Source organism: Labeo rohita, chromosome 14, assembly GCF_022985175.1.
Source record: "Labeo rohita strain BAU-BD-2019 chromosome 14, IGBB_LRoh.1.0, whole genome shotgun sequence".
NCBI classification, from domain to species: domain Eukaryota; kingdom Metazoa; phylum Chordata; class Actinopteri; order Cypriniformes; family Cyprinidae; genus Labeo; species Labeo rohita.
Window position 1 is genome coordinate 20,859,883 of NC_066882.1, and position 23,848 is coordinate 20,883,730.

The 23,848-nt window shown below is 36.0% G+C and overlaps 3 protein-coding genes across 3 annotated transcripts in view; 2 read left to right on the forward strand and 1 right to left on the reverse strand.

Moving 5' to 3' along the window:
* The window catches only part of abca1b (ATP-binding cassette, sub-family A (ABC1), member 1B), a 43,262-nt gene extending 30,169 nt beyond the window's left edge, over nt 1-13,093 (forward strand). The window contains exons 25-47 of the mRNA XM_051127171.1: nt 109-160; nt 243-362; nt 1,306-1,454; nt 1,841-1,965; nt 2,048-2,146; nt 2,228-2,512; nt 2,595-2,733; nt 2,822-2,902; nt 2,994-3,163; nt 3,253-3,430; nt 3,534-3,649; nt 5,090-5,234; nt 5,332-5,455; nt 5,589-5,718; nt 5,811-5,931; nt 6,038-6,100; nt 6,199-6,305; nt 6,448-6,589; nt 7,557-7,691; nt 8,125-8,228; nt 8,466-8,558; nt 11,040-11,283; nt 11,629-13,093. Coding sequence (XP_050983128.1) covers nt 109-160; nt 243-362; nt 1,306-1,454; nt 1,841-1,965; nt 2,048-2,146; nt 2,228-2,512; nt 2,595-2,733; nt 2,822-2,902; nt 2,994-3,163; nt 3,253-3,430; nt 3,534-3,649; nt 5,090-5,234; nt 5,332-5,455; nt 5,589-5,718; nt 5,811-5,931; nt 6,038-6,100; nt 6,199-6,305; nt 6,448-6,589; nt 7,557-7,691; nt 8,125-8,228; nt 8,466-8,558; nt 11,040-11,283; nt 11,629-11,772 — 3,066 coding nt within the window. The 3' untranslated portion in view covers nt 11,773-13,093. The remainder of the gene's footprint in view (nt 1-108; nt 161-242; nt 363-1,305; nt 1,455-1,840; nt 1,966-2,047; nt 2,147-2,227; nt 2,513-2,594; nt 2,734-2,821; nt 2,903-2,993; nt 3,164-3,252; nt 3,431-3,533; nt 3,650-5,089; nt 5,235-5,331; nt 5,456-5,588; nt 5,719-5,810; nt 5,932-6,037; nt 6,101-6,198; nt 6,306-6,447; nt 6,590-7,556; nt 7,692-8,124; nt 8,229-8,465; nt 8,559-11,039; nt 11,284-11,628) is intronic.
* Nucleotides 13,094-13,277: 184 nt separating this feature from the next.
* On the reverse strand, nt 13,278-20,425 carry nipsnap3a (nipsnap homolog 3A (C. elegans)). The gene is made up of 6 exons (XM_051127172.1): nt 20,250-20,425; nt 18,552-18,759; nt 16,452-16,613; nt 16,004-16,153; nt 13,689-13,775; nt 13,278-13,548 (listed from the first exon to the last, which is right to left on the reverse strand). The coding sequence occupies exons 1-6, from the start codon at nt 20,325-20,327 to the stop codon at nt 13,472-13,474; spliced, it is 762 nt and encodes a 253-aa protein (XP_050983129.1). The 5' UTR covers nt 20,328-20,425; the 3' UTR covers nt 13,278-13,471.
* A 1,875-nt stretch (nt 20,426-22,300) lies between these two features.
* LOC127176394 (probable pancreatic secretory proteinase inhibitor) lies at nt 22,301-23,498 on the forward strand. Its single transcript, XM_051128037.1, has 4 exons — nt 22,301-22,532; nt 22,611-22,642; nt 22,741-22,853; nt 22,982-23,498. Exons 1-4 carry the CDS (start codon nt 22,481-22,483, stop codon nt 23,025-23,027), a joined length of 243 nt encoding a protein of 80 aa, XP_050983994.1. The 5' UTR covers nt 22,301-22,480; the 3' UTR covers nt 23,028-23,498.
* The last annotated feature ends 350 nt before the right edge of the window (nt 23,499-23,848 follow it).

Below are 23,848 nucleotides of genomic sequence, written 5' to 3' on the forward strand. Positions count from 1 at the left end.
CTTGTCTTGGCTTTTACCTGTCAGCAAAAACTTTAGGATGCTATTGCTAGCTGTGATTTTTGACTTCATATGCAAGTTACGAATGATCTTTCTTGTTTGTCTTTATAGATTTTCCTTAAAGTGGCAGAGGACAGTGGAGTTGACACGGAAATCATCTCAGGTAAATTTGTACCTCAGTATTAGCCCTCTAGTAAACTGAGTAAGCAGAAAGAGGTCTCATCTTGGATTTTTAATTTTGTTAGATGGAACTCTGCCAGTGCGCAGACATAGACGACATGCATTTGGCGCAGACCACCAGAGCTGCCTCAAACCCCTGACCGAAGACGATAACTTTGACTGCAACGATTCTGATGGTGATCCAGGTAAACCCTAAAAGCCCTATCTATACTGTGTCTTTACAGTAGAGTGAGCCAAATATCTTCTTAATTTGTTTGGTTCTAAAGGGACCCCTGGGTATTAAGACTTTATATATTATAAAAGATGTATCTTACTGAAAATTTATGTTATTTTAAAAAATTCACATCGTTTTATACATATTTCAGACTATGTGGGCGCCATTATTTTAGTGACCTGAAACGGTTGCGCTCTTTAAGCTTTAAGCAGGTTGCAACAGGTGCTAAAATACTAATACGATATGACATTATTTGGCTTTGAGAGAAGCGATGTGAGTCTTCACTGCTTTCCTACAGATAATAAGACAAGAAACGAATGAGAAGATGCCTGTGGACGAATAAAACTTCCTAAAGACCCGTGTCCTTGTTCTCTGATGCCTTTAAAGCTTTTAGTAGACTACAGCTATGAAAGAGCTTACAAATGGCAGAGACAATAAATGTTAGATGCCATCCTGGCAGGATGTAAACATGTTGAAGCTTGTCATGACGTCACAGCCAATGAAGTAGTTTCTCAGCATGGATTTCACTCAATATTCAGGGCGTTTAGACACCTTGTGGGGAAAAATCAATGGTACGCAATTTGGTTTAAGCCTACGCTTATATCCATTACCACCTGTAAACTCTTTCAGTAGCTGTGGTCATCGTATCAGTATTTTATTTCTGACTTGTGTTGCTATAAAAATAGCAACAGGTAGCGCCAGTAGCTCACCTAGTGCAACCATTTTACATAATTGAAACAATGGCGCCCCCATAGTCCAAAATATGTATAAAGCGACGTGGATTTTTTAAATAATGTAAATCTTTCATAGGTTATCTACTACAAATTTAAGTAAGAGACATAATTTAGGTTATATTAAGCCATACAAGTCTAAATGTGCTGTTGCCAACTCCTGTTGATATATTTGATCACCAGAATCGAAAGAGACAGACTATTTGAGTGTTTCCAATGGGAAAGGATCATATCAGGTGAAAGGCTGGAGTTTGAAGAGGCAGCAGTTTGTGGCTTTATTGTGGAAGAGATTCCTTTACGCTCGCCGCTCAAGGAAAGGCTTCTTTGCACAGGTAGGAATGGAAAATATTGTCAATTAAAAAAAATAAACTTAGGCTGTGTTAACCAAAAGCATCGTAAGACTAAGTAGATCATAGAAACTGTTGGTGCCAGTGGTGTCTACAGATCCTAAAAACGTGGTAAGCTTAAGTATATAAAAGACACTATTGGTGCTAATGGTTTCTGTGATTCCCAAAAACAACATAAGCCTAAGTATATTGTATACACTATTAGTGCCAATGGTGTCTGTGATTCCCCAAAACATTGTAAGCCTAAGTAGATGATAGGGTCTACTGGTGCCAGTGGTTTCTATAATCTAGTTAGGCTTATGCTACTTTTGGGAAACAGCCCATGTCAGTACAGTACAGTTTTGATCAGCTCACTTTGATTGTCTTTGCAGATTGTTCTTCCGGCTGTGTTTGTGTGCATCGCTCTGGTGTTCAGTCTTATTGTGCCACCATTTGGAAAATATCCAAGTCTGGCTCTTAACCCCTGGATGTATGAAGAACAGTTTACATTCATCAGGTATGACAATGACAAAGCTACTCAACATAAATTTAAAATGCTTGGAACCATTTAGATTAAATACAGTCTTTCTTCATTACAGTGATGATGCTCCACATGATATAAGCACACAAAAATTACTCAACGCTTTATTAGATGATCCTGGCTTTGGAACACGATGCATGGAAGGAGAACCGATTCCGTAAGTAACTTACATTTTATGAAACTGCTAATTTTTTTTTAATTCTGAAAAAACTAAACTTGTCTTCTCCTATGGTTTTAGTAAGGCTCCCTGTACAATAGGCGATGAGGAATGGTCTACACCAGAAGTGGCAGAAAGCGTGATGGACATTTTCACATCGACAAACTGGACCATGGACAATCCATCGCCTGCTTGCGAGTGCAGCTGTAATGGCAAAAAGAAGATGCTCCCTGAATGCCCTGCTGGTGCAGGTGGACTGCCACCTCCTCAGATGAAGCTCAGTGAAACTGAGATCCTCCAGAACCTGACGGGACGAAACATCTCAGACTATCTAGTGAAGACCTACGCACAGATCATTGGGAAAAGGTATGGCTTGATTGTCTAGCCACATGAACTGAAATAGTTCAACTGTGTTATTCAACACATTAATAGATTGTTTCTTTCATAGCTTAAAGAACAAGATATGGGTGAATGAATTCAGATATGGAGGATTTTCATTGGGTGCTAGAAGCACTCAGGTGCTTCCTCCTGCTGAGGAGATCGATGATGCCATTTCTAGAGTCAGGGAGATCTTCCAACTGGGAAAGGTAAGCCAAAACATTGACTCTTAGGAAATTAATCAAATCGCTCCCAGGAAAAGTGCATGAAGTATTTCTTCTTATCTTACGTTTTTAGGACTCTGGATCAGCGGCCGACCGTTTCTTGAAAAGCCTGTCTGCCTTCATCAATGGGCTGGACACTAAGAATAACGTCAAGGTGAGTGACAACTTGACGACTGCTGTTTTTAAACCCATTGTAGACATTCTAAGTCTACCTGGAGTGATCATTATTGGCATTTTGGTTTTAGATATGGTTCAATAACAAGGGCTGGCACAGTATTGGAGCCTTCCTCAATGTGATGAACAATGGTATCTTGCGTGCCAACTTACCACCTGGCAAAGACCCCCGTCAGTTTGGCATGACTGCTTTCAACCATCCGCTCAATCTGACCAAGGAACAGCTTTCTCAAGTGGCCCTGTAAGCATTGAAACGTTGATTCAGTTAAATTTAAATAGTGCATTGGTCATGTTTTTCTAAGCTCTGAACCCTGATTTATGGCATTTCAGAATGACTACCTCAGTGGACGTGCTGGTTTCCATCTGTGTGATCTTCGCCATGTCCTTCGTCCCCGCCAGCTTTGTTGTCTTCCTCATTCAGGAGCGAGTGAATAAGGCCAAGCACATGCAGTTTATCAGCGGAGTTCAGCCGTACCTCTACTGGCTGGCCAACTTTCTGTGGGATATGGTAAGTGTCTGGTGTTACTTTCAAATCTCATAATGCACCACTCACCTACTTGGCTGCTGAGACAAAATCTCTAATGCACATTTCTGTCTGTTTTCTGGTACAGTGCAATTACGTTGTTCCTGCTACTCTGGTGATCTTGATCTTCGTGTGCTTTCAACAAAAAGCCTACGTCTCTGCCACCAACCTGCCTGTTCTTGCCCTTCTACTGCTTCTTTATGGGTAAGAAAAACAAATCAAGACATTCATATATACTTAGCATATACTCCAGGTCAAAAAGGTGATAATTTATGTAGGTACTGACAAATATTTCATAAATAGAAACTGAAAAACAGATTATGAACTATATTTATAATTGAAATAATACAATAAAATAGGGGAAAAACTCAAATCATAAAATATTTTTTAGTATTATTTAGTCTTTTTTTATTTTTAAGAAAAATCAAAAATGTCAAATAGAAATATAACAGAAATAGGAAAAATGTTATAAAGTATGTGTGGGGACATTTTTGAAAGAAAATGTCAAATAGAAATACAGAAATAGGAAGAAAGATTACAAAGTATGTTTAGGGGCATTTTGTAAAGAAAATGTCAAATAGAAATATAATAGAAATAGGACAGAAGATTATAAAGTATTTGAGGACATTTTTTTTTAAAGAAAATGTCAAATAGAAATATAATAGAAATAGGGAAAAAAATTATAAAGTATGTTTGGGGACATTTTTGAAAGAAAATGTCAAACAGAAATATAAATAGAAAAAACTGTTATAAAGTATGTTTGGGATATTTTGTAAAGAAAATGTCAAATAGAAATATAATAGAAATAGGACAGAAGATTATAAAGTATATTTGAGGACATTTAAAAATAATCCAATAGAAACAGGAAAAAAGGTTATAAATTATGTTTGGGGACATTTTTGAAAGAAAATAGGAAAGATTATGAAGTATGTTTGCAGACATTTCTTTAAAAAAAAACATCAAATAAAAATACAGATATAGGAAAAAAGATTATAAAATATGTTTAGGGACATTTTGTAAAGAAAATGTCAAATAGAAATGTAATAGAAATAGGACAGAAGATTATAAAGTATATTTAAGGACATTTTTTAAAAAATCCAATAGAAAAGGAAAAAAAGGTTATAAATTATGTTTGGGGACATTTTTGAAAGAAAATGTCCAATAGAAATATAATAAAAATAGGAAAAAAAAACAATATAAAGTATGTTTGGGGACATTTTTAATAATTTTTACATTTCAAATAAATATAAGCTATGTTTAGGTTTATTTTCTGAAGAAAATGTAAGTAGTGCTTGTCTTTACAAAATATGTCTCTTAGATACTCTGATCCCTAGATATCCTAGAGATCCCACAAGGGGCCTCTGTAAATTTCCTGTAGTGAAAGAGCCCACCCTTATCTATCTATATGTTGTGTTCCGCAGGTATGAAAAGACCCCTTTAGGGCCCCGTATGGGATTATATATTATACTTTCCAAAGTTAAAAGACCCCACAATCTGGGAATCTTCCTTGGTGAAAAGAGTCCACCCTTATGTCTCCATGATATTGTGCACCTAGATATGCTTGGGGCCTGACATGGGGCCACAATACACTGCCAATTTGCACATTTTTCCACATAATAAATACTGATTCTTGTCTCTCTTCAGATGGTCCATCACTCCTCTTATGTACCCAGCTTCATTCCTCTTCAAAATCCCCAGCACCGCTTACGTGGTTCTCACTAGCGTCAACATCCTCATTGGGATCAATGGCAGCGTGTCCACTTTTGTCATGGAGTTATTTGGAAGTAATGTAAGAACTTGCTTCTTTGGTCTCATCCTAATGCCCTCTTGCTATTTGCAATTCACAAGCACATATGATTTCTAATGCTACTCATCCTCTGCTGCAGGAGATTGGCGGCATTAATGACATCCTGAAGAACGTTTTGCTCATCTTCCCACATTTCTGTCTGGGTCGAGGTCTCATCGACATGGTGAAGAATCAGGCCATGGCTGACGCTCTAGAGAGATTTGGTAAGATCAGCAGATTTTTTTTCATGAAGTTCAAAGTCTGATCTCATAAACTTGATCTCCATCCACTGTGTTTACTGTAACTACTGCAAGAGTAATTATTACGGATGGTGAATGCTCTCTTATCTTGTATTAGGTGAGAACCGTTTCCGTTCTCCATTGGAGTGGGACATGGTGGGCAAGAATCTTTTTGCCATGGCTGTGGAAGGAGTGGTTTTCTTCATCATCACAGTCCTTATCCAGTACCGTTTCTTCTTTGAACCCAAGTAAGCAACATGACATTCTGAAACAAATTACATTTATATGAACTGATTTAGAAGATTCAGATCTAAAAGTGATTTTTGGCTATTTATTGCAGGTCTTTAAGTGCTAAGTTGAGTCCGATTGGAGAGGAAGACGAGGATGTGGCCAGAGAGAGGCAGAGGATCATGAATGGAGCTGGACAGGGAGACATTCTTGAACTCCGACAACTCACTAAGGTCAGCAGAAATCCTCGGCTGATGATCACAGACATCATCTTGGGTATTTTTTAAATTTAGTCAAATAAATGGTGCCCTCATCAATCTGTCATCCTTTTCTTTTCAGGTGTACAAGCGGAAACAAAAGCCGGCTGTCGATCGTCTCTGTGTTGGCATTCCTCCAGGAGAGGTAATTTATGATCACTTCACAGCTGCCTCATGATCAGCTTAATTTCAATGAGTCATGTTTACTGTAAGACCACAAACTGACGTGTTTCCTTCTTTCAGTGTTTTGGTCTGCTTGGTGTCAACGGAGCTGGAAAGACCAGCACTTTTAAAATGCTGACTGGAGACTCTGTGGTCACCAAAGGAGAAGCATTCTTGGCTGGGAAAAGGTACAGACAGTAAAATACAAGTATTTATTATAAGCAGCATATATGATGCTACTTGCCTAATACAGCTTAGTCAATATAGTGTCATAGGTTGATCTTAAAATTCTTGGAAGAATTTATGATGACGCTGTTTTCTTTTTTCCAGTATACTCAGAGAAATAGATGAAGTACATCAGAACATGGGCTACTGCCCCCAGTTTGATGCAATCAATGATCTGCTGACAGGACGGGAACATCTGGAATTCTACGCCATCCTGCGCGGTGTACCTGAGAAGGAAGTTTGTGAGGTGAGCAGAGCATATAAACTAACACCAGTGTTTAAATAATGATATACAATTTTTAATATAATTTCTTGGTATGTGACCTTTGGGGTGAACCACACAGGTCCAGGTCAAATCTTACCACAAAAATAAAATAAAAAAACCCCTGCAATTATACATGCTTAAAAAATTATTAAAATGACTTATTTTTCACATCTGACATGCCAGTGTTCATTACCAAAATGCAAAAAACAAACAAACAAACAAAAAAAGAAAGTGTTTATACAGGCTTTAGTGTATGCTGATATATATATATATATATATATATTTAATATAAATAAAAAGCTTTTGTATCATTATACACCATATCATTCAAAAGCTTGGAGTCAGTATCTATCTAAAAAATAGATAGATTTTTTCTTTAAATTGATCAAAATAATATGATGATAAAGACATTTATATTGTTACAAAAGATGTATATTTCAGATAAATGCTGTTTTTATTCATCAAAGAAACCTGAAAAAAATCTACTCAGCTCTTTTCAGCATAATACTAATACTAATATGTTATACTAAAATGTTTTTTATAGAATAGAATAGAATAGAATAGAATAGAATAGAATAGAATAGAATAGAATAGAAAAGAATGATTTCTGAAGGATCATGTGACTGGAGTAATGATGCTAAAAATTCAGCTTTGAAATCACAGGAATAAATAACATTTTAAAATATATTCACATAGAAAACAGTTGCTTTAAATAGTAAAAATCTTTCAAAATTATACTCTTTTTGCTGTACTTTGGATCAAATAAATGCAGGCTTGGTGAGTAAAAGAGACTTCTTTAAAAGACATTAAAAATCTCACTGTTCAAAACTTTTGACTGGTAGTGACCTGAAAACCTAAAAAAAAAAAAGTGACCTGGTTTTGTGAGATGAACCCTAATAGGAACTATTAAAGTGTTGTAGTTTTACTAATGTGTTGTACCTTTGGTCAGGTGGCGGAATGGGGAATCCGTAAACTGGGCCTCGTGAAGTACGTGGACAAAAACGCAGGAAGCTACAGCGGTGGCAACATGCGCAAACTCTCCACAGCCATTTCACTCATTGGAGCCCCACCAGTGGTCTTCCTGGTATGTGCATTTCCTCAAACACACACATCTCCACACAAGGACACTTGTACACAACTGGCTCAAAGTCTTGTGCCTCCTAGAGAGAACGTCTGCAAACTAATCAGCAAAAACAACATAAATCTGGATCATATGACCACTGTTTGATTATTCTCTCCGCTGGGTTTCCACTCTGGTTATATAAGGAGTTCAGGACTATAACACCCCAGAGCTAAATTACCCTGAACTCTTTAGCCTTCACCTTCAGAGAGGCTTCATGGTGGGTTGACGACACAAAGATCACATAAGAACGCTCAAGAGTCAGCAAGCCTGTTTCGGTTCACTTGAGTACACGTGTGAGAAAAAGATGGTGTTCTTCCCGCCAACGTAGCTGTTCAGTGTGTGTTTTCCTATGGCTGAAATTCGAGTTCGAGTCTGGTTGTGCTTTTGTTTACAGGACGAGCCCACCACTGGAATGGACCCCAAAGCACGACGAGCACTGTGGAACTGCATTCACAGCGTCATCAAAGAGGGACGCTCTGTTGTACTTACCTCACACAGGTATATTCACCAGACTTTTCTTAATACAACTAGCTTATGCACTTAAACACTATCAGTTAGCTAATGTTACAGATCACAAGATCATTAAGCGAGCTATTAATACATAGTATTGTCCTCTAAAATATTCATCTTCTTAGTTTAGCTGAGATTTTTGCTAAGCTTAGACTTTCATCTATCTCTAAGGGGCAGTGTTTCATGTTTTCTTCTTTACTAACCTGTGTTTTTGTTCACTCTTAGCATGGAAGAATGTGAAGCGCTGTGCACCAGGATGGCCATCATGGTGAACGGCAGGTTCCGCTGTCTGGGGAGCGTACAGCACCTGAAGAACAGGTAAGATCATGAATAATACAGAGTGTAGCAAATGGGTCTCGGAAGTTAGAATCCCTTTCATTTTCTCCATTCGGGAATTGATTTATATACTTATAGACAGACCTACAGAGGGATACAAGGTTGTTAATTGATCATCTATTCTTTGTTGAAGCCATCAGTTCACATTATTCCAACTTATTTTTTTAAATAATCATATGTAAAACTGGAATCTTGGTAAAAAAAAAAAAAAAAAAAACTACATTACCCATGATTCTGCAGAGAAATCTCTGCCAATCAGAACTGAAACAAGCAAACTGCCCAGAAAACAAAAACTACTTTAAGGAGAAGTCAATTTTCAAAACAAAGATCCACATATAATGTACTCACCCCCCTTGTCATCCAAGAAGTTCATTTCAGTCGTAAAGAAATAGTTTTTTGAGGAAAACATTTCAGCATTTTTCTCCATGTAATGGACTGATTTTGAACTTCCAAAATGCAGTTTAAATGTGGTTTCAAACGATCCCAAATGTGGTTGTAAACGACCCTGGCCGAGGAAGAAGGGTCTTATCTAGCGAAACAATCTGTTATTTTCATAAAAATAATACAATTTATACATTTTTTAATCTCAAACGCTCATCTTGCCTTGCTGTTCCTGAACTGTGTGTATTCTGGCTCAAGACAGTTAGGGTATGTCGAAAAACTCATATTTCACCCTCAACTTCAAAAATCATTTCAAAATCATCCTACATCACTGTAGAGGTATCGACCCAGTCTTTGCAAAGTGAACATGCAAAGAAGATCAAACACCCTTAACAAAAAAGGTAAAACAGCCATATAGGGCGATTTTGAAGTTGAGGTAGAACATGAGATGGGAGTTTTTCGACATACTCTAACTGTCACAAACCGGAACAAAAACAGTCCAGGCAGAGTAAGACAAGATGAGCATTTGACATTAAAAAGTATTTAAATTGTATTATTTTTATGAAAATAGCCGATCGTTATGCTAGATAAGACCCTTCTTCCTTGGCTGGGATCGTTTACAACCACATCTGGGATTGTTTGAAGCCGCATTTAAACTGCATTTTGGAAGTTCAAAATCGAGGGACCAAATCAGTCCATTATATGAAGAAAAATGCAGAAATGTTTTCCTCAAAAAACATAATTTCTTTACAGCTGAGGAAAGAAAGACATGAACATCTTGACTGACAAGGGGGTGAGTACATTGTATGTGAATCTTTGTTTTGGAAGTGGACTTCTCCTTTAAATATTTACAATAATAATTATACATTAAATTTGTATATATGTGCAACACAAGCAACAAGTCAATACTTTTAGATTTATCTGTCATTTCAATTGATTTTGTCATTCTCAGTGCTTCTTGGGATTGTAGTTCTTTCCCTGACTTAAGTCATTAAAGGAGAAGTCCACTTCCAGAACAAAAATTTACAGATAATTTACTCACCCACTTGTCATCCAAGATATTCATATCTTTCTTTCTTCAGTTGATAAGAAATAGGTTTTTGAGGAAAACATTTCAGGAATTATCTCCATACAATGGACTACTATAGTGCCCCCAAGTTTGAACGTCCAAAATGCATTTTAAATGGCTCTAAACGATCCCAGCTAAGGAAGAAGGGTCTTATCGAGCAAAACAATTGGCCATTTTCAACAAATTGACAATTTATATACTTTTTAATCTAAAAAAAGCCTGTTGTGTCTATTCTCTGCAATGCGCATGCAAACTCTGTGTAATCTGGGTCGATCCAGTTAGGGTATGTCGAAAAACTGCCATCTTGTTTTCTCCTCCAACTTCAAAATCATCCTACATCGCTGCAGAAGTACCGACCCAGTGTTTACAAAGTGAACATGCAAAAAAGATCAAACGCCCTTTACAAAAAAATTTAAGTTGGAGAAGAAAACGAGATGGGATTTTTTTGACATACCCTAACTGCATTGACCTGGATTACACAGAGTTTGCATGAGCATTGCCGAGAATAGATAAGACAAGCGTTTGAGGATAAAAAGTATATAAATTGTCAATTTCTTTTCTTGGCTGGGATCATTTAGAGCCTTTTGAAGCTGCATTTAAACTGCATTTTGGAAGGTCAAACTTAGGGGCACCAGTGAAGTCTACTATATGGAGAGAAATCCTGAAATGTTTTCCTCAAGAAACACAATTTCTTTACGACTGAAGAAAGAAAGACATGAACATCTTGAATAACAAGGGGGTGAGTAAATTATCTGTAATTTTTCGTTCTGGAAGTGAACTTCTCCTTTAAGTACACAGTCTGGCTCCAAAATTAAAGTTTGTGATGTTGTTTTCCACCTTGCAGCTGGTTGGTTTGGTTCATGGCTTATTTAAGCTTTTTAAAGTTACAGCATGTTAATTCTGCACACTAGTGCCATCATTAAAAATAATGGCTTAAATCAACTACATTAGGCATGAAGCATATATTACTTTGTAGGAGAGTTTTGACACATATGTGACATTGTTTCCTGCAGATTTGGCGATGGGTACACTATCATTCTGAGGGTTGCGGGGCCAGATCCTGACCTGCAGCCGGTGATGAAGTTCATTGAGAGCGAGCTCCCGGGAAGCACCCTGAAAGAAAAACACAGAAACATGCTGCAATACCAGCTTCCCTCCTCCCTCACCTCTCTCGCTCACATCTTCAGCATCCTTGCGAAGAACAAAGAGTTTCTCAGGATAGAGGACTACTCCGTGTCCCAGACCACTCTGGACCAGGTAAGAGGGCATTATTGCAGGCACATTTCTGAACAGTTTGTCATGTATGTAGTGCAGTGACCCCTACTGGGGACAGGAAGAAGTTAAAAAACAGTCAACTGTTAAAGAGAGTCATCATTTACTCTTTTTCATGTCATTCTCATGGCTTTCTTTCTTCTGTTGAACACAAAGATTTTGAAAATAGTAACCATACCGTTTCAGGTCCCACTGACTACATAGTATTTTTGTCCATACTGTTTGGTTGCCAAGATTCTTAAAAATATCTCATTTTGTTTCACAGAAGAAAAAATGTCATACAGATTTGGATTGCTGTGATTACTAAATACTCTTCTTCCCGATCAACAGGTATTTGTTAACTTTGCCAAGGACCAAAGTGATGACCATTCAGACAGCTCCATTCGTCGTAAAGACACGGCGGTCAACATGGTCCTCCTGAGCCCTCTGTCTACTAAAGAGAACATGGAGAAGCCAATAGAAAGCTTCGTGTGAGCCGGAGTCTCCTTTACACTACATGCTAACTGGAGCCAGTGGATTCCACACATTTCACAATGTTTTTGTGGCCTTTGAGCTGCAGCCTGCCATTCTGACCTCTGTCTGAAGATAAAAGTCTTCACCGGTCAGCTGAGAGGCAGATACTGCAGTCGAGACACTCAATGCAAGTCAATGCAAAAGAAATTAAAAAGACTTCTCTCGTGTTTCTAGCATGGCTGAATCCGCACCATGTTAGTCACAGTGCTAAAAACTTGAAGCCATAATTTCTGCTGTAGTCTGGCTGCACAGACTGTATATTTGCGCAGTCGCCGATAGAAATCACTTTCATCGTGCAAGATAATCAGGCAGATGGAAACATGCCAATGATCAATAATTCAGGGTCAGTGTCTTTATTTTTTACTTTCTTAAGAATAGAAGACTGGGAATCACATGCTGAAGAATCAGAATCGTTTGCATGGAACTGCAAAACTGAAAATTGTACTGTTAAAATGATTTTGTTTTTAATATGTCTTTATTTATAAACAAGCGATTGTTTTAGATGTTTTAAAGAGTCATAAGGGGCATTATTTCATAGGTTGTTCTATCCAAGAGTGCCTCGCATTATCTTTATACATGCCTTTGTGCAACGGCAAAACAAAAGTGATTGATTTTGTAGTTGTTTTTTTAAATAAAATAATAAAATAAAGTTTATACAAATAAGCTTTATGGTTACAATATGTAACAAATACCTCGGCTGACACGGTAATCCTAGAGGATGCTCCAGGAGTCGCGTGAACAACTTAGATGGAAATCAATTAAAACGTACCGATTATGTGCCTTCTTTAGTTAAAGGGCATCCAGCGTGCCCTTCATTGGAAATACAGAAATCCACAATAACACAACACTGATTCCAGCTGTATCCCATTAGCCGTTCAGTACTGTAAGCGTGATCTGTCCATACATTCAGTTTGGATTATTAAATCAGTATTTTGGATCTCATTGGGATTGGCGACAACGTTGCCCGCCTTTCATCCAAGCACTTTACTTGCTGTGTTAATTGAAATTTAATTTAATGTCAAAATGTGTTAATCTCTTTGCACTGGATTCTCCACAGACTATGTTTTTGCTGTTTTAAATATACTGTTTAGTTTTGGTTTGGGTTCGACCAAAACGATAGAACAAAAAAACCCTAAAAGGACAAAAAAAGTTTTAGTACCACAGTGATGTTCCTCATTTAATACCTGTTTACATTTCACATTTATGGCTGTGGATTGTCTGTTACTCGCTTTGTACACTTACTGTATTTACACAATAAAACATGACAATTCTACAACCCTAATACTGTTTGATCTGTGACGTCATATTGAGAAATATGAGGTATGAAATATTTTCAGTGTCTGTCTACTTAACATGTAACCAGACTACATCTAATCCATTAAAATACAAATTTAACAAGTGCTGATTTTATTGGCATGTAAAGCATTTATTGTAGAAAAAGAATGACGTGAAACACTGACAACAGATATCTGCAGTAGTTTGTAATGAGACGCAAAGCATTATTTTGATTCACATTCATTTGACCATCAGCAAAAACATTTTAAGGAACTTTCTAGAATTCAATCTTTTGTTCTTGTTTCAGTTTACTTATCTCATGCACTGCATCAATAAAATTTCACTCCACATTTTGCTGAGTTTGGAGTCAAAGCATGAAGCCATGTTATTTCATTGGTGAGAAAGCACAGGGGAACAAGAGTTTGTTCTTCTGTGACACCAAGTATGCTGCACTCTCCCTTACTGGAGAAAAAAAAAATACAAGTACAGGTGAATGGTAATATTTAAAGAATGCAAACAGTAAAACAAAAAGATTATTTTTTCCAGCACAAAAATTGCTCTTATAATAATGGGATGGTATCGATATTGTATGATAAAACTACCTGCCGCCACCACTCTGGCATCTTCATGAGATTTATGCCGTATCGCTGCCCGCTGGTCTGCGCTCTCATACCACCATAAAACATGCACTGTGCATAGAGAAAAATAGCAAAATATATGTTAATAATTAAATACATTAGCACTGTCAACACACTTGGGTTTCTTATTTGGTATTACTCATACACTACCATTCAAAAGTTTTAGGCCTATAACACTACAAAAAAAGCTTATCTAACTTAGAATTTTTGTCTCGTTTCTAGTGAAAATACCTTAATATCTAAAATATTTTAAACTAAAATGCATTTACTACATAAGCAAAACAACATATTTAGTCTTGTTTTAAGCAAAATGCACTTGTAAACAAGTAAAATTATCTGTCAGTGGGGAACACTCCACTTTTTTTGAAAATAGGCTCATTTTCCAATTCCCCTAGAGTTAAATAGTTGAGTTTTACCATTTTTCGAATCCATTCAGCCGATCTCCGGGTCTGGCGGTAGCATAGGACAGCATAGTTTATTGAATCTGATTAGACCGTTAGCATCTCGCTCAAAAATGAACAAAGAGTTTTGATATTTTTCCTATTTAAAACTTGACTCTTCTGTAGTTACATCGCGTACTAAGACGAAAAATAAAAAGTTATATATACTCTCATTCTGGCGTAATAATCAAGGAACTTTGCTGCCATATCATGGCTGCAGCAGGCGCAATGATATTACGCAGTGCCTGAAAATATCAGTCTCCCTGTGCAAGCGGGTGGTCACGTTGGTTATGTTGATGGAATTTTGCCTATTTTCAGGTGCTGCGTAATATCATTAACTCAACTGTTTAACTTTGGGGGAGTTGGAAAATGAGCCTATTTTTTTTAAAAAAGTGAAGTGTTCCTTTATATCAAGAGTATTTTACTTACCCCACTGGCAGATAATTTTATTTATATTAAGCAAACAGCATTTAATTTAGTTTTTTACCCGTGGAAACAATACAAAATATTTTAAGCTATTTTGCTTACCTAGTAAATGCATTTTAATTTAAGTATTTTTAGATATTTTAGAAACAAGGCAAAAATACTAAGTAAGATAAGCCTTTTTTTTGCAGTGAAGGATTTTTATAAATGTTCTTTAAGTCTCTAAACACATCAAGCCTGAATTTATTTGATCAAAAATACTTTAATATTGTGAAAAATGTCATTACTATTAAAATGTTTCATATTTTAAATTGTAATATATTCCTGTGATGTTAAAGTTGAACTATGATACACTTTTTTTCAGGGCATTATAAATGCCTGTACTGTTACCAATTTTGCTGAATAAAAATATTAATACACTGCTGTTCAAAAATTTGGGATCAGCACAATTTTAAATATAAATAATTTTTTAAAGAATTCCTTTATGCTCATCAAGCCTACATTTGTCAAGCCGCATTGTGAAATATTATTGCAGTTTAAAATAATGGTTTTCTATTTTAATACGTTTTATAGTTTAATTCATTCCTGTGATTCAAAGCTGATTTTTTGTTTTTAAATCAGCCATTACTCCAGTCTTCAGTGTCACATGATCCTTCAGAAATCATTTTTTTGGAACCTGGGATTCTTTTTTCAGAATTCTTCGACGAATTTAATTAAAGAACAGTTTAAATCTTCTAACAATATAAGTCTTTGCTATGACTTTTTATCAATTTAACACATCCTTGGTGAACAAAAGTATTAATTTCTTTCAAAAAAGAAAAGAATAAAAATGTACTGACCACAAACTTATAAATCTTAGTTTGTATTGTTACAAAAGATTTCTATTTTAAATAAATGCCTTTTTTACTTTAAAATTAAAAAATCCTGAAAAAAAAAAAAACAAACAAAAAAAACAACTAACAAAATATTAAGCAGCGCAACTGTTTTCAACATTGATAATATACCAGCACATTAGAATGATTTTCATATTAGAATGAACCAGCATATTAGAAGGATCATGTGACAATGAAGACTGGAATAATGATGCTGAAAATTCAGCTTTGCATCACAGGAATAAATTACATTTTAAAATATATATTCATACAGAAAACTGTTATTTTACATTGAAATAATATTTCACAATATTTTTGATCAAATAAATTCAGCCCTGATGGGCACAGGACATTTCTTTAAAAAAAGACATTACAAATCTTACTGACCCCAAACTTTTGAACAGCAGTGTACCTTAAAAACAACAACAACTCACTGACCCCACACTTTTGAATACTAGTGTATATTTAAATTACAGGTTACTGTAACTTTAAAAAATATGACATGGTCATTTTACAACATATCTTCTTTCTTGTCTATACTCACCTTGATTGAGCTGTCCAAATTCAGAGTGAAAAACCCCAACTGCATGGGTGTATCCTGACCCTGTGTGGGTGCCCACCGCTACCTGAAACGCCTTGCCCCACACCGCTGGACCACCCGGCTTCATCTGGAAGGTGACCAGCTCAAAAATTCCTACAAAAAAAACAATATATTTTGCACAAAAGCTGTTTAGATCAATTCGCCTAGAGCATTTGAAATCTGTGTATCTTTGTTTTGTGAACAGTTTATTGAACTTTTATGCATATATGTAATAGCAGAAGGGTGAATATTCAGGAAACCTCTTTGAAAACAGTCATTATGATCAATCAACAAGTTGTTAAAATGATTTTTTTTCTGTGCTTATATTTTATATCACCTGTAGTACCATGTCAGCATGCATGGGTGCCTCTTTAAAAATCAGTGCATGAATGTTAATGCACATAGTTCTCACCTCCATCTTTGGGTGGCTTTTGAATTTTGCTCCAGGGTACGAGGTACGTCACCTCGTTGTCCTGAGAGCTCAGCATGGGCATCGCTTTAGAGATGTACTGCTCAATCCAGTTGGGGTCTTGAGCCAGGGCTGCCCGCACAGATGCCCGCTGGGCATAGCTATCTAAACATCATTACAGCAAAGACAGAAAGAAGTGTTTCTTATGGAGAAGTATGTGAGATGCATTGTGTTTTTAAACATTCTAAATAAACTAAATACATATTATCTTGGAAAGCTTAGTTGTTTACTGTATGAACGCCAAGAATGATTCAAAATTCTTACCTTATTCTTGTTGTGTTACGGTCATTTTGACCTGGAGAGGATTTTGTTTTCCCAAAAATGTTAAATGTCATCCCACTGCACTAAAACTTACTAACTCTACTCACACATTGCGTCTTCTTTCATCTCAAAGGGGTCATCGGATGCTCATTTTCCAAAAGTTGGTATGATTCTTTAGGGTCTTAATGAAAAGTCTATAATATACTTTGGTTAAAAATTCTTAATGGTTTTGTAAAACAACACCCTTTTTACCTTCATTCTGGTCGAGGCTGCTTTAAATGCAAATGAGGTCTGCTCGCCCCGCCCCTCTCTTCTCTCTGTGGAGTGACGAGCCGGTTTACTTTAGCCGCTAAACTAGAACATTATTAGAAAAGGTGATCGCAAAGATTCATAAAAAACCTTTATAGACACTTCTTCTGTAAGTGAATCTGGATCACGAATGAGATGCGCGAACATAGACGGATATATGTAGATCGGAGGCGCATTCCCTTCACAAACAAACGTAATCCACTGTATCTTCAGTGGCTCAGATGTCGGGAGTAAATGACAAACACTATGTTCATTATTACATCCAACAACACAACACTTCAATCGCTCAATTCTTGTCCAATTTACAACCCTGCTCTGGCATCAAAACATTGAGGTTGGACTGTTACAACTGATCTGAGGTAAGACGCTCATGTCAATCAACTATAGTGGGAGCAGCCTCTGTTCGTGTGACGCCACAACGACAGGCATCTAAGAACGGCTCGATTTGAAAAAGGGGATATTTTTACAGATTAATTAAAAACCACTGCATGGATTTTTATCATTATAGGGTAGATTTGTACATACACTGCCAACACACATTAATGTTCAAACAACATGTAAAAGTGAACTTAGCATCCGATGACCCCTTTAAACACTTGTGGTGTTCCCAGTCAAAAATGACCGGCCTACAGAAAACTGCTTGTCAATTTTTTTGAGTTCAGTTTTTGAGCAAATAATGCCAAAATTAACCACAACGCTTATTTTTCCACTCAAAAACCAAGTTGCATAAGCTTAGATCAATGAGGCCTATGAGCAAACAAGTTGACAAAAACCTGAAACCAAGATTTGTTGATAATATAGCATAATGAGAATTTACAAGCAATTTTTAAAAGCTGATCATTTTTGATGGGGTAAAGAATTTTCAGCACAGTACAAGGGTTTTAAATAAGTGGTAATAAGGCAGGATGTTCCAGCTAATATAGGACACCTACCGAACCCCTAGAAGTAAAGTTTCAGGTTCCATAGGTCAGAAATGTCAATGATTCGTTGCATTTTACTTGGTTATGAAACCCTATAAAGTTTTAAAAGCACAGATTAGACCAGGGGTCACCAGACCCAGTCCTGGAGGGCCGGTGTCCCTGCAGAGTTTAGCTCAGGGGTGTCAAACTCAGTTCCTGGAGCACCACAGCCCTGCAGAGTTTTGTTCCAACCTTGCTCCAACACACATAGTATGCAGTTTTCAATTAAGCCTGAAGGACTTGATTAGTTGGATCAGGTGTGTTTAATTAGGATTGCATCTAAACTCTGCAGGGCTGCGGCCCTCCAGGACCAGAGTTTGACACCCCTGATTTAGCTCCAACCCTAATCAAACACACCTGAACCAGCTAATCAAGGTCTTACTAGGTATACTTAAAACTTCCAGACAGGTGTGTTGAGGAAAGTTGGAGGGAAACTCTGCAGGACACCGGCCCTCCAGGAACAAGTTTGGTGACCCCTGGATTAGACGTTTAAGAATTCAGTAGTCATTCTCACCATACTTCCAGATGTGGAAAACCTGATTAAGACCCCCATATTCCACACTCCAATAACCAACGAGCTCTGAGTGGGCTGTCCGCAGATGGATCTTCTCACTGGTCAGTTTGAGGAAGGCGGCGTTGAGATGCGGCTGGATGTAATAGGTGCGGAACTCATAAAAGGTTGAGTTCTGCTGCTGAGGTCCAGTGGAGATGGATGCCCTGGGCTGCTCAGGAAATGTAAAACAAACTGCTAGTGGCACCATGTGGTTATTAGTGGAACTGTTCAACTGAGAAGTTCTACACTTGTTTGAATTTGTGTGTGACCCTGGACCACAAAACCATTCATAAGCTGCATGGATATATTTGTAGCAGTAGCCAACAATACATTGTATGAGTCAAATTTATTGATTTTTCTTTTATGCTGAAAATCATTAGGATATTATGTAAACATAAAATTTGTAAATTTCCTACTGTACATATATTAAAACTGAATTTTTGATTAGTAATATGCATTGCTAAGAACTTCATTTGGACAACTTTAAAGGAAATTTTCTCAATATTTTGATTTTTTTTTTTTTTTTTTTTTTTGCACCCTCAGATTCCAGATTTTCAAACAGTTGTATCTCAGGTCAAAAAATTGACCCTTATGGCTGGTTTTGTGGTCCAGGGTTACATTTTTAGCTATGAGACAAAACTAACACATTATAGAAATAGCAGCTCCAGCTTTCTGTTTATGTTTATTTTTTATTTCAAATTCCTAAGGTTTTTAAGGCACCCCCCCCAATTCAAAACCCAAAGTACGTTTTAAAACCCTTGAAGCTAACATTTGATATTGAAGATAAACTGTTCAAATGTTTACATTCTACAGGCTCAGACCAACCAAATCTCACTTTAGTTCAAAGGTCTACAAATTATGTCCCCATATCTCATGTTTTTTTTTAAACAAGACAACTCTTTACTTAACTCTGTGCAAGGACATGTTAAAAACTGAACAGCTAGACACACTGGGTATAAATACAGAAGAGTCAAAAAGTCTCAGACTGCATTGGAAATGCATTTTTGGACCTTTAAAGATGGAAATGTAAGAAGAAAGACATTACGTTTTTGCACTATTTCAAAGTCACTAAATCAAATAAGCAAAACCATGTGACTTTTGCATAAAAGGTCAGATTTTCTTCGTATTTACAACATGCTGCTGAACATGGTCAAGTTTTATACAAAAGTTTAGTTTGTTTGGGTTTAAGCAGCTCAAGTGCTGCTGTCATAAAGTGACATACCAGAAACTAATGCTTATAATATGTAATTATTTTTTGCTGTAGAATGCAAAGTATAAGCATTTTACCAGTAGTCTCAGACATTTGGACCTCACTATAAAATCAATATATGCATAAAGAATATGAGCCTCCAACATATCTATTTGACTGTCTATATGAATTATTAAACTCTTTTGCAATGATTACTTGCTTTTGTAACTCCTGACATTGCCAAGGTCTTAACAAACAATGTAACAATGGAGTTACATGATCATATGACAGACAATGGGCGTCCGTCCTCTGACACAGCTCCAAAAAACTGGCGTTTGTCTTTTAATTCAATGCCATTATAAAGTCACAAAAGTTCAGTATTATCAACTTTGTTTTGCAAGGAAAACCTACAATGATGAATGTGAGCTACTTCCCCCTGTGTAAAACTAGTGACTGTTGATTAAACTCACCGTATATAGGCTTTTCACAGACAGACATTGTTCTGCGTGACGTAACGCGTTCCGGAAAATACCGCGTAATTGTATCATTTTACTCAACGTAAATCTAAATTGTACCTGCAGCGTGATTGACAAGCCAGATGAGACGTGCAGTTCTGAACGGAACGAAGTTCACTCAGAGTCAGTACGGAAGCCGAAAAGTATCGTTCAAGTTCGCGGAGCTCTTGTGCAATATGTTAAGTTTATTCAGTAGGCTTTTTTTCTTTTTTTTTTTTTATTTAGCAACCTTTAACGCATTACATTTATAATTCTTAATAAAAACAGATAAAGATACAATTTGTCAATATATGTTGTAAGCTTCTGATTCTCTTAATACCTGAAATATTTGCTCGTTTCTCCTGCAGACAGAAATAGATGATCAAACGTAAACAAATCCTTTGCACATTATGGAAACAGGTTGTCCTAAAAATGCTAGAAATGTCTCTTATATTCACCAAGGAAGCATTTATTTGCTCAAAAGCATAGTTAAAAAAAGCTATATTGTGAAATAATATTACAGTTTAAACTAACTGTTGTCTGTATATTTTACGATGTTCTTTCGAAAATTAATCATGGTTTCATTATAGTAAAAATGTAGTAACCATGTGTTTTTTGGCGCATTGATTACCATTTGAATTTAGTTTAACTACAGATACCATGGTTAAACTATGGTTATTGCAGCAACACCATGGTTAATTTGTGGTTGCCATGGTTTAACTATAGTAACCATGCTTTTTTGGTTTTATTTGTAATAAAACCATTAATTTTCGTACTCCTGTAACTCATGACAAAAATGAATTGCCTTATTATTAGTGTTGAAAACAGTGCTGCTTAATATTTTGTGGTAACAGTGATACATTTTCCCCACAATTCTTTGATGAATACAACAGTACAAAAGCATATATTTAAAAAAAAAAAGATCTATTTAATAGATTCTTGAATAATAAAAGCATAAATGTTTTTTTTTTTTGTTGTTGTTGTTGTTTGTTTGTTTTAATTCAAAAATATTTTTTTTGTGTGTATTTATTTCATGGTCATGTTATTCCAAACCTGTATCCTGATTTTTATTCTTATTTCTTATTTATTTATTTTTAAAAAAAAATATATTCTTACAGTTTTTTATTTTTTTATTATTATTTATTTATTTTATTTTTTTGGCTGAACACAAAAGATGAAATTCTGAAGAATTTACACTCTCTTTATTTTCTATACATCAGCAGTTCACAGTGGCCACAGCTGTCAAACCCCAAAACTCACACTTTAAAAATCTTAAAAGTATCAATACAATGGCTTTGTGTTTTTTTTATTAAAGTTAATTTAAGCTGTTAAAAGGATAGTCCAACAAAAGTAACAATTCTGTCATTGTTTACTCACCATTCCAGACCTGTACATTTCTGTACATTCAACATTTATTCAATTTATTATTTCAATTATTTAAAGATAGCCTGTAATTCAGTCATTGTTATTAATCTCAAGATTTTTGTAGTTAAAAAGTCAAGCATAATATAGTACCTTTAAATTTTTATTTGCCACTTTAATTGCTTGATTTATTTTTGTTTAAATTTGCCAGAATTTCTCTATTTTGGGTCCGTGCCATATTTGATTTTCACTTAACTTCTATAACACTGTTAAAATCAGGAGTTTCATTTTGCACATTTCATAAGAATTAAACATGATATTAATTTCAGAAATTTTCAAGAGGATGTTTTGTTTTGATACACATAAATATTTTTATGTCAAAGGTGTTTTCCAGTTCCATATTCCCTGCTAACTTATGTAGTTAATCATTACGTTACATAATTACTGTTAACTGCATTCCATGTTTAGTGGAATTCTATTTATTTCACTTTGAGGCCAATAAACAGGGACACACCTCCCAGCCAGACCTGTTTTGAGGGATATTATACAGACCAATGCATTTTGGATTGTGCTCAGCAATTTTTGGACAGACTGGAATGTTTATCCCTTAATAAAGAGAGAGACAATAGAGAGGCTCTGTTGTCAGTGTTGTTGACGCGGGACGGCGGGTAGGTGGGGCGGACAGCCGTCAAAATATCAGCACCTCTCCTCCTCCTCCACGCTTTCAAACTATATGTTGCTGGTCATCAACAATACAACACTCAGAAACAAGCTGGAAGCCAGTTGCTAAGTAAAGCCTGAACTTACAAACACAGATTTCTCCAGAGATCATTCATTTGATCATCATGACTGGAACAGCAGTGGTTCTGATGAGCCTGGTCCTCATCCTCTCTGTGGGTAAGTCACTCTCATTTATTTTTGGAATTAACAAAGAATTATTGCAATAAGATTAATCCAACAGTACCACTTTTTCAGGTGCAGAGGATAAATCAAGACTCTACCGCAGGGTAAGTCCATCAATGCACTAAAACCCAGAACAAACACGTATCAGAAGATAAACTGTGATGCATATCTGTGAATTACATGTGTGTTTTTAATTTGACAGCCTGCATGTGGAGGCTTGAGCGTCAATCAAGCATGCCCTCTCAACTACTCTCCCGTATGTGGTAATGATGGCATCACATACGTCAATGAATGCACCCTGTGCGTGCAGAGAATGTGAGTCCATTCATTTGCTTCTGTTTGTGTAGGATAATAGCATTACTGTATGGATTTTGCTGTTAGTTGCAAGTGTTGTGGTATAGATGCTGGGATGTTGAATCACTGAAAGGGTGTTTGTTTTTTAGGCACACTAATGCAGACATTTTGATTGTGAAAGAAGGCCGCTGCTGAGGTGGAGGACCTTGTGATATCATCACTTTGGTTTTCATATCTATGTTTGTTTAAGAGTGTTGTTTGCTATACTCACCAGAGAATGACATCGGTATACCTATAAACAGCAAATGTGTGAACACCTACAAAAACACTAGACCTAAACAACAAGTACTACAACAAATGTGTAAGTTTTATTACAGCTGGGTGACTTTGAGTGAATAGTGCAGAGTGTTTGATTTTCTATCAAGTCAGTTGGGTTTTTTGACACTATCCTGTTTATCTTTATATTTCTTACTATATATAATTTAAATTTCTAAAGTGCACATAGGAACTGCTTTGAGTGCAATGTTTTAGGAGTGAAGTTTTGGAGTTACAGCTTGTTTTTTTCTAAATAGCTTTAAAAAATCGAACAAAAATAGAAATGTAAGCTGCAGGAAGACTATTTATACTTTGATTTTACATTTTATTTTGCTAATAAAATAAACATACTTGGCCAAACAAATTTAAGTCTGACTAGTTTCACTTTGTCTTTGTAACCATATTTTTGGCCTAGCTATTGATTTCCATTTGTATAACTACAGTTTACTACAAATACCATGGTTAAACTATAGTTAGTGTAGCAAAACCATGGTTAATTTGTGGTTACAATGGTTTAACTATAGTAACCATGTTTTTTTTGTTGTTGTTTTTTTTGTTTTATTTATAATAAAATTAACCATGGTTAATTTTTGTAAGTGTGCGTTAACAACATACAGTACAGCTGAGGTAAAAAATTAACATACACTGTGCCAAAATAAGAGGCATCATACAAAATGCATGTTATTGTTTATTTAGTACTG

Excerpts from the sequence above, each read along its gene's own strand:
- nipsnap3a (XM_051127172.1), bottom strand. The coding sequence starts at position 20,327 with ATGATACAATTACGCGGTATTTTCCGGAACGCGTTACGTCACGCAGAA. Across the intron at positions 18,760-20,249 it reads CTGTGAAAAGCCTATATACG|CCCAGGGCATCCATCTCCAC; the intron begins GTGAGTTTAATC and ends TTTCCTGAGCAG. Across the intron at positions 16,154-16,451 it reads AAAGCCACCCAAAGATGGAG|GAATTTTTGAGCTGGTCACC; the intron begins GTGAGAACTATG and ends TTTTTTTTGTAG.
- LOC127176394 (XM_051128037.1), top strand. The coding sequence starts at position 22,481 with ATGACTGGAACAGCAGTGGTTCTGATGAGCCTGGTCCTCATCCTCTCT. Across the intron at positions 22,533-22,610 it reads GGTCCTCATCCTCTCTGTGG|GTGCAGAGGATAAATCAAGA; the intron begins GTAAGTCACTCT and ends CCACTTTTTCAG. Across the intron at positions 22,854-22,981 it reads ACCCTGTGCGTGCAGAGAAT|GCACACTAATGCAGACATTT; the intron begins GTGAGTCCATTC and ends TTTGTTTTTTAG.